Source organism: Phyllopteryx taeniolatus, chromosome 3, assembly GCF_024500385.1.
Source record: "Phyllopteryx taeniolatus isolate TA_2022b chromosome 3, UOR_Ptae_1.2, whole genome shotgun sequence".
NCBI lineage: Eukaryota > Metazoa > Chordata > Actinopteri > Syngnathiformes > Syngnathidae > Phyllopteryx > Phyllopteryx taeniolatus.
Genome location: NC_084504.1, coordinates 15,588,660 through 15,606,339, shown reverse-complemented (window position 1 = coordinate 15,606,339; position 17,680 = coordinate 15,588,660). Strand labels below are relative to the sequence as shown.

The 17,680-nt window shown below is 46.4% G+C and overlaps 1 protein-coding gene across 8 annotated transcripts in view; it reads right to left on the bottom strand.

Moving 5' to 3' along the window:
- Nucleotides 1–17,680, bottom strand: part of LOC133474957 (uncharacterized) — a 60,726-nt gene that overhangs the window by 12,659 nt on the left and 30,387 nt on the right. For 6 of the 8 annotated variants that reach the window (XM_061767163.1, XM_061767165.1, XM_061767164.1 and 3 more), the window contains exons 7-11: nucleotides 15,722–15,871; nucleotides 13,092–13,426; nucleotides 9,963–13,016; nucleotides 8,455–8,775; nucleotides 400–494 (exon numbers count right to left, since the gene is read on the bottom strand). In XM_061767163.1, the coding sequence (XP_061623147.1) occupies nucleotides 400–494; nucleotides 8,455–8,775; nucleotides 9,963–13,016; nucleotides 13,092–13,426; nucleotides 15,722–15,871 (3,955 nt within the window). Of the gene's footprint in view, nucleotides 1–399; nucleotides 495–2,572; nucleotides 2,686–8,454; nucleotides 8,776–9,962; nucleotides 13,017–13,091; nucleotides 13,427–15,721; nucleotides 15,872–17,680 lie in introns of those variants that run through there. The other 2 variants (XM_061767169.1, XM_061767171.1) reach the window with 2 other exon arrangements.

Genomic DNA, 17,680 nt, shown 5'->3' with positions numbered 1-17,680 from the left:
GTTTTACAGTTAACTTCAACAGCTCGAAGCAAGCAGACTTTGACTCTTATTTGGAGAACTATAGAGTTATCTTCTTTCCGTTTCCTCAGTGATGTTTTATGATAGTCTACCATTTCTTGACAGCCCAATAGGGAGAACGGGAGCTAAGGAATGCTTTAAAGGTGTGTTTTAATAAGTTAAATGTGTTTAAACCGCGTGGAAAGGGTAAAACTATTTTTTTTTTTAATATTCCATATGGTCTCATTGGGTGTCTATTTGAGGAAAGCGTTTATTTGTCGTAAGTGAATGATGCACGCTGTTTCTTAAAGGGACAGTAACACAGTTACATGCAGATTTAGTCCCGTACAATTATTTAATTAACTTAATAAGCATGTGATTTTTAAAACAAATTTTTTTTACCTTCCCTGTTCTCTGTATCCTCAGCTTCCTCACTGGAGGTCCTCCTCCTCATCATCATAGTTGTCATTGTCATTCCCGCTGCCGTGTGGTCTCGCCTGCTCCGAAACACAGAAACACAATGCATGACATAAATGACCACCGCTATCACTGTGACCAGCATGCACAAAAAGATACCGCAAAAGTCAAAGAGCACAAAAAATAATCAAGCTACCAGCTGAGATATTTTTGAACAAATAAAGTAACTCTTCATGACAGAGCTACACGTGTGGGAAAAGCGAACAATGCGGAACAGTGTTGCCCTCCCCCCAACACACTTTTCACATAGCCCCTCTGTGCACAAACATTAGCATAATAGCGGAGTACAGAGAAGAAACATGGACACGCACGATCATCTTATTTACACACCTACCTTAGCATGAAGCAACTTCTCCACCACCAGGTCACATGACCACATCACAATGACACTCACACACATAAATGCACACGCGCACACACACACACAAAGAAAGACAGGGGAGGGACACATACCCCGAAGAGGAAGGGGCTGATCATCAGAATTACAAAAGCAGTGGCCAAGTGATGCAACTGTTAATGAGGAGCCATCATTAAAGAGGGAGCTACACACACACACACACACACACACACACATAAAACCACTTGGGAGAAACCAGAAATAATCATAATATACATCCATGCATTAATCCATCCATCCATTTTCCGTACCGCTTGTCCTCACCCAAAAATAATAAAATTGTACTTCAAATTATCAGTATTTTTAATCGTTTACCAGGATAGAATACTACTACTACTACAACTACTAAGAATATTAAATACATACATTAATAATATGAATGCTTATGTTATAGAATATGAGCTCGAACAAAAAGATATATTAATATACTAATAACAAAAATGAAATTATTATTATTACATGGTATATATATATATATATATATATGCATGGGTTTTCTCCGGGTACTCCGGTTTCCTCCCACATCCCAAAAACATGCATGGTAGGTTAATTGAAGACTCTAAATTGCCCGTAGGTGTGAATGTGAGTGCGAATGATTGTTTGTTTATACAGTATGTGCCCTGCGATTGGCTGGCAACCAGTTCAGGGTGTACCCCTCATCTGCAGTTAGCTGGGATAGGCTCCAGCACGCCCGTGACCCTAATGAGGATTAGCGGTGTAGAAAATATATACACATACAGGGATCTCATTTGATGTGCGTCCCACGTCTGAGATGCACGAAAATGAAATCCGGCGTATGAATTTATTTGGGACGGGACAGGACTTTAGAGTGCAACTAATTTGTCGCATATGCGCCCAAATTTCTGAATGTTGCGGCAAAAAAAAAAAAAAGAGGGTGAGTACAGGTGCACAGTCATTCGAGGAAGAAAAAAAAAAAAAAACTTCAGCGACTTGAAACCAGACACGTGATGGGTTTCATCGTAGTCTCTAAACCAATCAGAGATAGTGGAGAGCAGGGACCCTCCATCTTATTTGCCGTGTGCGTGCTTGCGTGAGAGTTTGTGTGTGCGTGTTTGTGTGCGCGTGCTCGCGTATATGAAGCTAGGTTTTCTGATGGCGAGCCGGTAGCTGCAGGTACAGAAAATTGAGCGGCATAAATGGAATTAGTTCCAAAGCCTAATCCCTCCGCGACGATGTGGGAACATTTTGGATTCAAGCCAGTTGAACGCAGCCATCCCACTAACGCCAATGAGCTGGTATATTCAATTTGTGTGAAATCGCAACAAAGACAACACAACTTAAAACCTCAAAGTGACAGCGGAGTACATTTTAAACACAACCGTCCCACCCAATTTCTTCAGCTGCAAACAAAAAACACAGTTAGACATTTTCCATTTCCCGTCAGCTTGCGATTATGGAACCCTTTACCCAACAATGCAAATACAAATGTGACAGCGTATATAGAGAGTGGCTGGATCCAAGAGCAGTCGGAGGCAGATGTGAAAGGATGAATAATTTATTGATGAAAAGGAACGGCGGTGGTCCTAGGTGGGTTGGCAGGCGGCGGTGTGGACAGGTGGCAGGCAGTGGTGAGGACAGGCTTGGCGACAGGAATTACGTGGATCAGGAACACGGGGGGAAAACACACTGGAACAAGGAGACACAGGAGTCAAAAAGGGAACGAGGAATAGGGTGACTTACGGGAGGTAAATGGGCCATGGTACCACTGAAAGTAACTGAAATACTACGACAAGGATTTCCTGGAACAGGCAGGTTTATATACCGGTGGTGATAAGGCTGATTGGAGACAGGTGCTGAAAACAGAGAAGGGAGGGGAGAGAGAGAGAGAGAGAGAGAGAGAGAGAACGCAAAGCGCCCTCCCAGCAACAATAATGGAACTGCAAGCAGTACCCCCCTCTCAACGGATGCCTCCAGGCGTCCTGCCAGGCTTCCCCGGGTGAGCCGCGTAGAAGTCGTCCAAAAGGGTATGATCGAGTATTAGTTTCCGGGAAATCCACGACCACTCCTCCGGCACATACCCTTCCCAGTCGACTAGGTACTGGAAACCCCTCCAACCCTAGGCCTTACGCAAGGATGCTCGACACCGTGAACGCCGGATGGTCGTCAATAATCCAGGGGGGTGGAGGGGGTTCGGCCGGAGGGCTCAGGGCGCAGGTGGAGACAGGCTTAAGCAATGAGACGTGGAAGGTTGGATGAATTTTCAAGGACAGTGGAAGCTTCAACCGGACGGAAGTGGGATTGATGATTTTGGTCATCGGGAAAGGACCAATAAAACAGGGAGTGAGCTTACGGGATTCAGTCTGAAGTGGGAGGTTGTGAGAAGAAAGCCAGTGAGCCAGAAAGCCCACCTTGTATTTGGGCGTCGGGGAGCGATGACTGTCCGCGAGCTGTTTGTTGCGTGCGGCGGTCAATGCCGCACGGACGTCATTACATACAGCCTGGATCCGCTGGAGATGAACCTTGACTGCGGGGACTGCCACTGCCCGCTCCTGTTCTTTGAATAATGGCGGTTGGTAACCATAGCAAGCCATGAATGGGGACATACTGCTAGCGGAACTGGTGAGGGAGTTGTGGTCGTACTCAATCCACGTGAAGAATGAGCTCCAGGAGGAGGGGTTGCGTGCGGCAACACAACAGAGGGCTGATTCCAGAGATTGGTTTGCCCGCTCCGTCTGGCCGTTGGTCTGCGGATGATATCCCGTTGACAAGCTGGCTGCTGCGCCCACCGCTTTACAGAATTCCTTCCACAACAGGGATGAGAACTGAGGACCTCTGTCAGGGACAATATATTTGGGAATACCGTGGAGTCTAAAGACATACTGGACAAGGAGGTCAGTAATTTCGAAGGCGGATGGTAGCTTGGGGAGAGGTATGTAATGGACAGATTTTGAAAACGATCGACAATGGTGAGAATGACAGAGTTACCTTCAGAAGGAGGTAGACCGGTAACGAAGTCCAGAGCAATAAGGGACCAAGGGCGGCTAGGGATAGGCAATGGACGCAGCAGCCCAGCTGGGGGCAGGTGTGAAGACTTCGGGGACAGGCGGAGCAGGCTTGGACTAACTCCCAGGTGTCTTGAACAAGGCTGGGCCACCAGAAATGCTGCCGGGTGAACTGAATGGTGCGGGTGATGCCAGGATGACAGGTGAGTTTGGAGGTATGAGCCCACTGAAGAACGTCAGAGCGTGCAGAATCTGGTACGAACAGGCGGTTTGGAGGCCCAGTCTTGGGATCCGGGTGAGTTTTTTGGGCCTCCTTAACCACCAGTTCGATTTGCCAAGTGGCAGCACCAACGACGCATAAAGAAGGAAGAATGGTTTCCGGTTTGTCAGGGCTGATGGGGGGTGAGTAAAGTCGAGACAGGGCATCAGGTTTGCCGTTTTTGGAGCCAGGACGGAAGGAGAGATTTAAATTAAACCTGCTCAAGAAGAGAGCCCAGCGAGCTTGTCGGGGGTTAAGGCGATTGGCGGAATGGAGGTAAGCGAGTTTCTTGTGGTCGGTCCAAATGATAAATGGTTGTTCAGTCCCCACCAACCAGTGCCTCCACTCTTCCAAGGCCCATATACTGGCCAGTAGCTCTCGCTTGCCGACATCGTAGTCTCGGCAGGGGATAGACAACGGGGGAAAAAAAGGCACAGGGTGCAGTTTCTGGGTCGTGGGGTCCTGCTGCGAGAGGGCAGCCCTTGCCCCCGTGTCCGAGGCGTCAACCTCGATCACGAACTGGAGGGAGGGGTCGGGGTGGCGAAGAATGGGCGCACTGGTGAACAGGGTCTTGAGTCGGTTAATGTTTGGGATGCTGCCAGGGTCCAACGAAAGAGGGAGCTGGCGGATTTGAGGCTAGTGAGGGGAATAGCGACCTTGATGTAATCACGGATAAACCGATGGTAGAAATTGCCAAAACCAAGGAAACGTTGTAGTTCTTTGCGAGTGGTAGGAGTGAGCCAGTTAACGACTGCTTGGATCTTAGCAGGGTCGGGTTGAAGTTGACCTTTGGAGATGACGTAGCCCAGGAAGTGTACGGCTGAGAGGTGGAATTCGCACTTTTCAGGTTTAACCTATAACCGGTTTTCAAGGAGACGCTGAATGACTTGGCGTACATGGAGGCGGTGTTCTTTGGGGGAGCGGTAGAAAATTAGGATGTCATCAAGGTATACAAATACGAATCGGTTGAGCATGTCATGGAGGACGTCAGTAATAAATGTCTGGAAAACTGCAGGGGCGTTGGTTAAACCGAATGGCATGACCAGATACTCGAAGTGTCCGAGAGGGGTATTGAAAGCGGTCTTCCATTTGTCCCCCTCTCGGATACGGATAAGGTGGTAGGCGTTCCGTAGATCCAATTTGGTGAATACATGGGCGTCACAGAGGGGTTCAAACGAGGGGTCGATGAGGGGAAGCGGAGATTTATTCTTCACGGTGATATAATTGAGACCACGGAAGTCAATACATGGGCGGAGAATGGTGTCTTTCTGTGCAACAAAAAAGAAACCGGCCCCAACTGGAGAAGAGGAAGGTCGAATAGTCCATAAGCCAGAGAGTCATGGATATAGTCCTCCATAGCACTATTCTCAGGTCGGGAAAGGTTGTAGAGACGGCTGGAGGGAAGAGGGGCCCCCGGCAGCAGATTAATAGCACAGTCATACGGGCGGTGAGGGGGATAGAAAAATGGCCAGGTCTTTACGAAATACCGGAGAGAGATCATGATATCCTCCAGGGACTCAGGAGAAGGGATAACAAAAAGGGAAATGTTTTTGCAGTGATTTCCTGAAGTAAGCAAGGTGAATGGCACAGTTTGGTGGGTAACAGCGAGATGATACGGCCATCCAGGGCTGTGACCTTCTTCGGAGATGGAAGCAGTTGGAGAGGAATTTGGAGCTGGTGAATTATGGCTTCATGAATGAAATTGTCATCGGCACCGAAATCAATCAGGGCAGTGATGGGGGTGTTAAGAGCCAAAACTATAATGCAAGCGGGAACGGTCATGCGAGAAGGAGAGCTTGAGGGGATGGAGGTTTGCCTCACCACGATGCTCTCAGGTTGCGGTGCGCCTGGTCTTTTGGCCGTAGGGGACATGAAGAAATAAAGTGACCGGTTTGACCGCACTAGATACACATATACGATACAACGGTGACGCTCCTGTGGATCTAACCGTGTCTTAGCAACTTGCATGGGCTCTTCAGTGGCTACGGGGAGTGATGGAAAGGTGGAAGGTGGGTGTGAAGCTGGCGGCGCAGCGCTCGGAGTGGGTTTTTGTGCGAGCGAACCCCCCTCTCTCGTGTACGCTCTCACAGTCTGTTATCCAGACGGATGGAAAGGCCGATAAGAGGAGGGCTCGTCCCGGACTGCTAGCTCATCCTCGAGCTGCTCGGAAAGGCCATTGGAAAAAATCCCCCGAAGTGCTGCGTCATCCCACCCACATTCACCCGCCAATATCCGGAAATCTACGGAATATTCCGCTGGAGAATGAGCGCCCTGCGTGAGCGTGAGGAGACGACGGGTGGCTTCTTTGCCCCGAACGGGGTGATCGAACACTTTACGAAGTTCATCGGAAAAGGAATTGAATGAGTGGAGTTTAGCCATAAGGAAGTGGACCATTGCTTTGCCGCGGAGGAGCTTACTGACATACGCTACTTTGGATTGTTCGGTAGGATAACTGTATGGTTGAAGGTTGAAAAAGAGTGAGCAATTGAGTAGAAACTGGCTACATGCACCTCGGTCCCCGGAGTAGGAACATGAGGTTCTTTATACATTTGGCATGGTGGCGCTGAGGCTTGCGGGCTCGGAAGGCGTACTTACAGGTGGAGGGTTAGCTAGCATCGTCGAAGAAAGGAGGGATACCTGTTGTGTGAGGGAGTGTAGGGATTCCGTGAGTTCTTGGAGAGTCTTTTCTTGTTTTCCTATGTGGGCTCCTTGGAGAGTGATTGCGTTCATCAGTGCCTCCGGAGTTGCTGGGTCCATAATGGTCGAAGTATTCGGACACGAATAGAGAGTGGCTTGATCCAAGAGCAGTCGGAGGCAGATGTGAAAGGATGAATAGTTTATTGATGAAAGGTAATGGTCCTAGGTGGGTTGGCAGGCGGCGGTGTGGACAGGTGGCAGGCAGTGGTGAGGACAGGCTTGGCGGCAGGAATTACATGGATTAGGAACACGGGGGGAAAACACACTGGAACAAGAAGACACAGGAGTCAAAAAGGGAACGAAGAATAGGGTGACTTACGGGAGGTAAATGGGCCGTGGTACCACTGAATGTAACTGCAATACTCCGGTGGTGATAAGGCTGATTGGAGACAGGTGCTGAAAACAGAGAAGGGAGGGGAGAGAGAGAGAGAACGCAAAGCGCCCTCCCGGCTACAATAATGGAACTGCAGGCAGTATATGACAGTATGCTCACTAACCAGTCAGCCACCGTGCCGCCATATATATTCTCAATTAAATGCAAGGCAATTGGGTACATGTAATTATTTTATAAGATGATACATTTGAATGAATGCTTTTCAGTCAAATCAGCCATCTTAGGGAAACCCCTAACTTAAGGACTCAGAGAATTGACCCAAAAAAATTCTTATAAATTTGACACAACACAGAGAAGAGTGTTAACAAGTCTGTCAAATTTAAATGAATAAAACAAATCTGCAAGTATGTAAAATAAGGTTCCAAAATCATGAAAGACAGAACCAGCCCCCCAACTGCAGGGCTGTTTGGATGTGTCTATTGAGTGCATTCCACAGAAACTTCAGCTGTCAATCACGTACGTGTCTGTGCCTCTTTGCGGCTCACCCAGCCACACACAGGCGCAATCTGACTGTCTATTAAACCGTTAACTTTCCTGAAGCGTTGCTGTTATGTGAACACACACACGACACAAAATGAAGTGAGACGGCGACATCGAATGAGCCAATGTCGTACTGGCAAGCTTGGTAGCCAGTTAGCTTGCGAGCTAGCGCATATAATAAACAGCTATCTTTCTTGAAGTGTTTCCGTTGTAAGGGACCCCGTGGGTCGCGGCTGTGGCGAGTTGGACGGGAACCAACGCCAGTGTGCCGAACTGCGGGCAGCTACTCTAGCCGCTGGCGAGCTGGTGCAGGGCTGCGGAGCCGTCCGGTTTTTCACTGCTTCGCTACGCACTTGCGTGTGGGGGCACACGACAGAGAGACTGTAGCCCAGATAACGCATAACACTTCAGGAAAGGAGCATTTTTTCGGGTTGTATGCATAGCTTGATGGCCAATTGCATGCTGTGGTGGTAGAAATGGCCCAAGTTTTTATCAGTAAGGAAGTGGCAATTGCGCAGTACAGCCACTGCATGGAATAAGGGTGCTTAATACTCATATAGTGGGGGAGGGACAACTCATGCCAATGCTTACATCATCTGGTCCCGTTTTAACCCACCCCCAAAGATTCAGTCAACTGAGAAAGTGAAAAAGACTTTAATGCAATACCTCAGCAATTCAGTACTATATTGTTTGCAAACTTATCTTCAAACATACAGTATGTAATGTATCTAGAAAAAAAAAAAAAAGCATTTACTGGGTCATTAAAGAGTCTTTCTACGGCAAAACTAACCTGGACATGAGGAAGTGGGCGTATCCCTCCGGCACATACTGGACATGATCCTGCTGGTCGGGGTGCTTGTGTTCGCTATGACAAGGTTTGAAGTAGCTCTCCCGCTCACCTACAAAGTCTGCAGGTGGGACTTGAGTTGAAAACTCGGCGTAGACGTCTGAGATATTCCTTGTAGACTCACAGCCTTCCAGGTTTTCTGTCCTTTGGTCAATGTGGTGGTAATTGTAACCACTATGGGGTGGACCCTGAGTCGTTGTCCATTGTTGTGTAGTGCTCTGACTGGTCCGATGGAGTAACAGTCGTGATGTCATATTTTGGCATCTGGAAAATGAGAAACAGAGAAGTCAAACTTTGACATCACGGTCCGCTCCTACGCAATGAACAAAAAAAAACAAAATTTTTCCGCCATTTAGAATCACCCTTCCATCAAGTAAACGTGGTTTCAATTTAGTAGCAATCAGACAAAACCTCAAGGATGAATCTCTCTTTGAAGGACACCTGGAAATGGCCAACACGACCCTAAAATAGCCGCTTAAAACCAAAATGACAGACTTCCAGTGCACTTTTCATACATTAGTTCTTGAAACATGTTTTGCAGGTTTACCCATGATACAGTTGCATAACAAATTTCATGTTGCTCCATTTCATAGTGTAACCAATGCTGCTGCTAAGTTTCTAAAAAAGTAAAAACACTTTAAAATTCCCAACACACGACTGGAGAAAAAACAGCACACGCGCCTCATCAGGGAGCAAGTGGAGTTGTTTGCGTTTACTGCGGTGGGACTCCAGCTGCAGCAAGGCAGGAAATGCATATTCAATGAGGGGTAAACACATTTCTAAACACACACCGAGAGACCCAGGTCACAGACTTATTGAGTACACCTAAAATACAATATCCTAACATTGAAACAACACTCACAAAACTGTCTTAATAATGTGAAATAACGCTTGAAAGGTTTGGATCAAAATTAGAATTTTGGATCCAGATCATGGTCAAACAATGTATCGGCTAGTCCAAATTTCAAAAAGAAGGCAAGCAGTATAGAAAATGGATGGGTGGCTTTGAAAGAAAATATGTTCCATAGGTTGCCTTTCATTGTTTGTTATTATTCCCAAAGGGGACAATACATTTTTAATCTAAAATAATGGTGAAACATTGTCCTGGGTAGGGTTGTTTTGGAGGGACCACTATATAAACAATGAAAACAAAAACTTGGTTGGTAGCGAAAATAAAACTATGGTGACCAATGTTGATAGTCCAGCTGCTTTGTGGTCAAAGTTCTGGGTTTGAATGTCGGTTCTGAACTTTCTCCATCAAGGAGTACTGTGACTTCCTCCCACATCTCAAAAAGGTGCATGTGTGTTCACAGAAGACTCTAAATTGCCCACATCTGGTGATAAGTCCAGGATGCACCCTGCCTCACACCCAAAAGTAATTTGCAATAGGCTCGAGCTCACTCACTATCCTGAAAGGGAAATGTTTTCGAGAATGGATGTGCGGTACTTACCCTAAATTCAAAGAACAGCTTTGGCGAGATGCCCACCAATCTCTGACGTGGTGTCCAACTGAGCAATCATCAGTCCTTCCATTTTGACCATCATAATAGTCCAGTAAATCCTCTTCTAACGGGCCGCTGTTTGGTGGAAGTGGACAACTTTCAATCAACTCCTCTGTGAAACTCAACAGATCCTGAGAACTTTGGACCATTGTCAGTTCTTCCTCCTGATCTTCCTCGTCGTTCTCCTCCTCCATCAAATCTCCGGAAAATGGTAATCCTAGGGCCTTGTCGCGGGGGACGTCTGATTCGCTCGCAGGGGTGCTAACCAAGGAGCTGGTGTGAGAGGCGGCAGAGCTGTTGCACGATGATCGCGGTGTGTCCCGTCTCTGTAACTGAGCCCCCCAGACTTGAAAGTCAGGATGAGGCTCAGTCGAATTGACCGGTGAGTGCCCACTGTCTGAACCTGAGTCCTCCATGGAGATTTGGGAGTGGACATAAATCTCCTCTCTGGTTCTGAGGAAGTGATCTGATGGGTGTCTCAATGAGGGTGACATGCTTCGGCCACTGACGGTGGTTTTATCTTCGTAGTAGCCTTCTTCTAATTGACTTTCACTTCCAGATGTTGGCCTCGACTCTGACTGCTGAAAGGTTTCTCTGTCGGCTCTGGTGAGATTGTAATCCTCACTGGTTGACTGATCATTTTGGATCTGACCGCTTTGCTCTGTGGTTTTCTGATTCTGAGATTTCAGCAGTGAAACAGCATAGGAAAGCATGTTACAAGTTTCCATGGGCTTCCTTAATCCTTTTGATTTCCCTTCGGCCTCTTTGGGATCACGATCAGTTGCCTTTACTGTTCCTGGAACAATAATGTACTCCATTTCAAGGCACGATGACGTATCCCCGTCAGAATTGGACCTGAGTTCGTCTCGACTGCCTGGGCTTAATTTGAGTGTATCTCCGTCAACACCAGAGCTGGGGCTGAGCGTCTCTCTTGTGGAACCCTCTTGGCTTTGGCTATCATCGTGTGCTACCCTTCGCGGTAGATTGTTGGATGGTGATGCTGGTCCAGAACTTTCTGGTTTACTGGACAAAAGACTAGTCAAACTACCTGGGCTTTGAGATAAATAATCTTCAGTCTGGATTTGATATCCACAAGCTTCTACCAAAGTTGACTGATTATCCTCTGAAAATGTCTGAGAGTTGTCAAACAGAACAAATGGCGACCGAAGCTCAACAGAGTGTGTTTTCTCAGTTGAATTTAAGACACTCTTTCCCTCAAAAATAAAGACTTTTTCTGAAGAGCTTCCATCTGATTCTGTCTTGTCTTCTACAGGTTTGATTACAGCAACGAATGGGCTGGACTGCTCTTCCAGTTGTATCATATCTACAACAGGACTCCAGTGGATGTCAGGGGAGGACGAAATGCTCCAACTGCAGTCTCCTACATTGTCATAGTCTGAGATGGAGATGACCATGTGAGGAACAGGAAGATTCCCTGCTGGCTCAGGGTCTCCCGTGTCTGATATTCTGCCTTCTTCCCCTTCTATGACTATTTGGACATTCTGCTTTTGACCAGTACATCTGACCTCTTTGTCCTGTTCTACTCTTTCTGCTTCTCTTCCCTGCTGTTTGGTTGCTGGAGTATCCCTTCCATCCACTAAACCAGGGTGACTATGGTCCTTTCCATTTCCGTTTCCTTCTGGGCTTGCGGATGAAGAGCTGTCTTCTTGTATGGTTGTGTTCCACATTTCCATGCCCCTATAGGAGAATCCCTGTGGACTTTCCACAGAAGCGCTGCCTCCCATGTTGTGAGCCGCCCCGACGAAGGTCCCAGAGTCTTCGGACAAATTGTCGGGGGTCGTGAGAGGAGAAAAACTGTCATTCCGGATCGTTGTATTCCACATGTCAAGTGATTCCGGGTAAGAAGTGGTGGTTCCGCTATCTGATTTCAGAAAGCCCTTCTGTGCCGAGTAGGTCCAGAAATCCATCGCCTGCATCTGTCTACCTGCTTTACTCCCCTGTGGTTCGTCATTGTCCTCCTGAGATGTGTCTGGTGTTAAAGTGTTGAGCATCATTTTCTTCTTCTGCAATGGACGTGTTGTTTCTTTGACTCTAAAGACACCAGCTTTATTTTCTACTTCCTCCTCTGGCGGTGTCAACTGCAGATCAGCCACGGTAACCGGGTTCCACTTACCACCAAGCACGGAATCCGGGATCCACTTTTCACAGGATTCTGTCTGTTCGATGATCAGACTAAGTTCTGGTTCCTGGTTCCACTCCCTCTGTGATCTCTCTTCCCTAGTCGGTCTCACACCATCAGACTCTTTGCACTTTGCTTCCTCTAGAATTTGAGGGCTCTCTGACCCTCTGGTTCTATTCCAGGTGTTATTGGAGTAAGGGGTGTCGAACCCAAGCTCCTCCCAGGTTTCAGACAAGGAGGACGAGATGCTGTCCTTGTGCTGCAGCCCACTGATCCTCTCTGCCACGTCTTCTGGGAAAAACCTGGCGCCGCAACTGCAGGACAGGTGACCGCCAGCCAAGCTGTTGACCGGGGTGGGAGGAACCACTGTCTCAATCATCTCCACATTTTCACAGTCTGGATCAGTAGAAGACTGCCTACTTTCCAGACCGCCCAAAGAACTGGGATCAGAGAAATCCACCATGTAGAGTTCTTCATACTCTGAAAGGCTGGAGCTTCCCGCCGTTTGCCGATCGTCGTCTGCTTTTCCTGCAGAATTCTGGAGGACGTGATGTGGATGGAGCGGATCGAAATGAAACTGATCCAAGTGGTCATTTCTCTTTTTGTTGGAACGCCGATGCCGCCTCCTCTCAGGCGCCACGGGAGGTGAAAGGGATGACAACCCAAGGGGATAGGGGTTCCTCAACAGGAGGCCCCCAGGACCTGCCCCAAAAATCTCGCCAACCGGGCTTTCATCACTGAGGAACACTGAGCTCTCCTTGGAGGAGCGGCTGCTGCGGATGGTGTTCATACCGCTGTCGGGGCTCACCAGCTCCCCGCTTGCTCGGACTCCTCCGGGATCACCTTCCCCCAATGGTACCACCCTGCGGAAACACAAAAATGGAAGGTTGGATGCCCTGCCAAAGTTGGATCTTTCAATATTTGGCCTTTTGACCCACCTCTCTGTTGCTCCCACATCGCCACCACCTCTGCTAGCTCTCTCTGTGTCTGAGCCATCCATGTCATTGATACCGGACGAGCCCTGGGAGAACTCCACGCTGCCCGCCACCCCCTCGGTGGAGGATGTCCTGCTGCTGGGGTGACAAGCTAACACAGAGCTCCGCCGGTCGACAAACTCCTTGAGGAGTCTTCGAACCTCCTCCTGCAGCAGCAGCAACGATGCACCCGAAGATGAGAAGGCATTTAGTTGGACGTGGTAAACCTGCAGACAAGCCAAGGTTTCCGGTTGACTGGAGAGAGACCAGCTGGAGGTCTCCTCGAGCTGACAGGAGATCTGCAATGACAGCCACCCATTTGGCATACTTGATTTGCTCTAATAAAAAAATAAATAAATAAAGACGGAACGGTGTGGTTTTTAAAGGAGACATATAGTGGTTGTAGCGGACGTGCGCCCCACAACCTGAGGTGTCACAGTGACTCCCCCACAACTTGATAAACTGCATTATTCCAAACGGCCCTGCTGTTTGAGACAACCACTAGAAGATGCCTACTGGACCTTAACCTAATTAGCAGCTTCCCGTCAAATCTTGATTCCCGTCTTCAAAAAGACTCTTTTCCTTCTTTTGAAGATAGCGACCAAGCTGGGACAGATCGACAATGGAACGCAAATACAGCAATGAACTATTTGCTTAATATTCAAACATGCACCTCATCCACACGCAGCATCAGCACTGGGGCGCCCCAAGGTTCTGTCCTCTCTCCGCTGCTCTTCTCTCTCTACACGAACGACTGCACCTCAGCGAACCTGACTGTCAAACTCCTGAAGTTTGCAGATGACACCACTGTCATCGGCCTCATCAAGGACGGTGACGAGTCTGCATATCGACAGGAAGCGGAGCGGCTGGAGCTGTGGTGCGGCCGACACAACCTGGAGCTGAACACGCTCAAGACTGTAGAGATGATCGTGGACTTCAGGAGGCATCCTTCGCCACAGCTGCCCCTCACGTTGTCCAGCTGCCTTGTGTCAACCATCGAGACCTTCAAGTTCCTGGGAATTACAATCTCCCAGGACCTGAAGTGGGCGACCAACATCAACTCCGTCCTCAAAAAGGCCCAGCAGAGGATGTACTTCCTGCGGCTTCTGAGAAAGCACGGCCTGCCACCGGAGCTGTTGAGGCAGTTCTACACAGCAGTCATTGAATCAGTACTGTGTTCTTCCATCACAGTCTGGTTTGGTGCTGCTACAAAAAAGGACAAACTCCGACTGCAACGGACAATCAAAACTGCTGAAAGGATTGTCGGTACCCCCCTACCCACCATTGAGGACTTGCACGCTGCCAGAACTAAGACAAGGGCGTGCAAAATCCTCTCGGACCCTCCGCACCCCGGTCACCAGCTCTTCCAGCTCCTTCCCTCAGGTAGGCGCTACCGATCAATGCAAACTAGAACTAGTAGACATTCCAACAGCTTCTTCCCTCTTGCGATCAACTTCTTAAACACCTAACCTATAATTCCATTACAACAAGCTGGCAATTTTTTGACTTGAGTTCGTTGTCACATTTCTGTGGGGCCAATTATGTATTACTCGTGCACTCACTGTAGTTGTCTCGCCATGCTGCACTATTTGCATATACTGGCCACTCATGCCAGAGTAGCATCTGCTCCATTTGCACACTGATTGAGGAGTATCTGTAACATATGCACAACCAACATTGTCCCAGATTATCGCACTACTCGTCACTTTAAACCGCATACAATCCTTGAAGTCTCAGCGCCCTTTGCACAATGGCCATTGTACCGGACTATTGCAATATTAGTCATTCGAACTGCTCTAAGTGCTAGAGGACTCTGCATCTTTTTGCACAATTGTTTTTTGTCAATGTCTTTATGTCTCCAAAGTGTTCTGTAAATTGACTGTCTGTTGTACTAGAGCGGCTCCAGCTATCGGAGACAAATTCCTTGTGTGTTTTGGACATACTTGGCAAATAAAGATGATTCTGATTCTGATTCTGATGCACGCAAGGTGCCACCCACTGGCGTTTGAGAATACTGCAACACGAAATGGTTGTTTTAACTGAAGATAAAATGTCCATTTTGATACCTCACGAACTCTGCAAAGATATCCCAAAAGTATGCCTTGATTTCTGTGTCAGTGTGTCAACTTTACAGGTGCAGCTGCAAGGCTTTGAGAACTGTTTGTCTTGATTTGAAACCCCAAACAGCATGAAATGTGATCGAACCATGAACAGTTGATTTGCCAAGACTAAAATTTAAACAATCACTCTATATGCTGTATCTATGAGTAAAGAGTACAAAGTCGGGAGTATTTTATCATAACATAATTTTTACACAACTTTTATGGAAAAATTGTAGACTAAATTCAAGTCGATGGGTGTGGTCTTGTCCGGTTTCCTCTGTCCCTTAGACACGCCCCCTGGGTATTTAACCTCTGACTCCCGCCTTTTCCTTCTCTTGCGTGTCTCCCTTCTCTTGGTTTTCCCTTGGGCTGGCTCTGGGTGGCCTCGGCACACTGTGCCGCCGTCCCTCCCCTTCCTTTTGTTCTCATCTTTCACGACAGCGGTAGTTTCCAGTGTTTGTATCACGGTGGTCTTTCAGTCAGATGATTTACCTGGTTGAGGAGCGCCACGTTGTTGGAGTATACTGCCACCTGCAGGCGAGGAGGACAAACTGCATCTTCTACTGCCAAGAGAAGCGTCAGCCCGTCGTAGCCATGCCGACTGCAAAAGGATTTCAAGGCGTCTTCGTAACCTAGCCAGCGCTGGGAAACAGTAAATAAATACCAACATCTGTAGCCAAAAACACTTGACAGACGCTCACTGTTAAAACTTTCAAAATCATACTGGAGAATGCAATTTCTGTGAAATTTCGAGTGAATGGTGAAGCGCTCACTCTAGACTGAAATGCTGTGGAATTAATTGAATTGTTGAAATGTAGAATGTGAGACCCAAAGTTGTAATGGATTGAATCGGTCAAGAAATGTGAAAGAAGGTAAATATGTAATATGTCTAATAATTTTGGAATTTTATTGTGAAAATGTTTTGGGAATGTGATGAATAATTCCGTACACATCCTGAGTAAGCTGAAAAGTTACAAGCTGGAATGGTTTGAATCGGCTGAGAAATGTGAAAGGAGGAGGTAAATGTAAAATATCTCTTAATTTGGGAAATCTATTGTGAAATTGTGGGAATTTAGGGAATGTGATGAATAATTTGTCTGAATGAGCTGAACAGTCTAAAGTTGGAATGGTTTGAATCGGTTAAACAAGTTATACAATATGATAGGATAACATTATCTTAAGTCTTGTAAAATTAAACTTTCCTTTTACATTTTTTAACTTCCTTAAAACTAAAATAAAAACAATGCCTTATCTTTATAGCTTTAAAAAAAATCTTAAGGTAAATATGTAATATCTCTCTCTTAATCTGGGAATTTTTTCTAAGTGTAGAAATGTTCGAATTGTGGGAAAACTAGGAATTTTTGGAATGTGAAGAATAGAAGGCTGAATGACTTAAATTTTGTGAATATAACGACGTTTGAATGGTGTGAATCGTATGATATAGTAAAATGGCTTAGAAGTTGACGAATTCTTAGTTGAATGTCTCATTCACTAAAATTGCGTGTTTATTCTTGTGGCAAAACTGGAAATTTTAAGAATGTGAAAAATACAATCACAAATTTCCTGAATTTTGTGAAGATTTGATTGAATTAGTTGAGAAATTTTAGAAGGAGTGGAAAGACAAAAATGTGGCCAGATGAATACAAATTAAGAATTTTGGTGCATAATAACATAACTAACAGTGGACGTGGACGAACGATCACCAGGTGTGATTGTCGTAGACTAAAAATGATTAATAAGCGTTCCACTGTGGTTACAGAGACAAAACACTCCCACTACTGCTCTTATGATTTCCCTCGCAAAATGAAGGCTTAATCTATGATAGACAAAACTGTCAACGTGATTTATAGGACAGCAATTAGTGTTTGCTATTAAAACAGGCACCACATAGATTATGCTAATTTTCTTGCGCTGATGGATGACAGCAGAAAGTCGTGTTAACGGATTGCTGTGTAAAAGCAAAAAGTTACCTAAAACAAATTTGCTCGATTTGTTTGGATCTTTTGTGCAACTGTTGGTTTTGCATTTTTAAATATGAGACAAGAAAGCAACACTGGAACTCTTGTTTTCAAATAGTGGTCCCTGGACCTACAAGTTTTTGCTTTGGCGTTAGAAGCTAAAATTTGAGTTACAAGAGATGGTTACAAGAGATACACGGCAGCTCAAATGAAGTGGAAAAATAAATGGAGCATTTAAAGTACAGTACTGTAATGCCCTTGCATGTGGGCAAGGAGAGCCACAGTCGCCAATAAAAACAATTTGAAATCTTGTAACGACACATACTTTTTTCTTTTAAATTAGAAAAACTGTGGCAACATCCAAAATTTCTTTATTTAAATTTACAAAAGTGGTGTTATCGCAACATACAAAAATTCATATTTTGTTTTTATTTGACATTTTTATTTAGTTCATAAAACTGAAACACACCCCTTAAAAGCACATACGTAACAA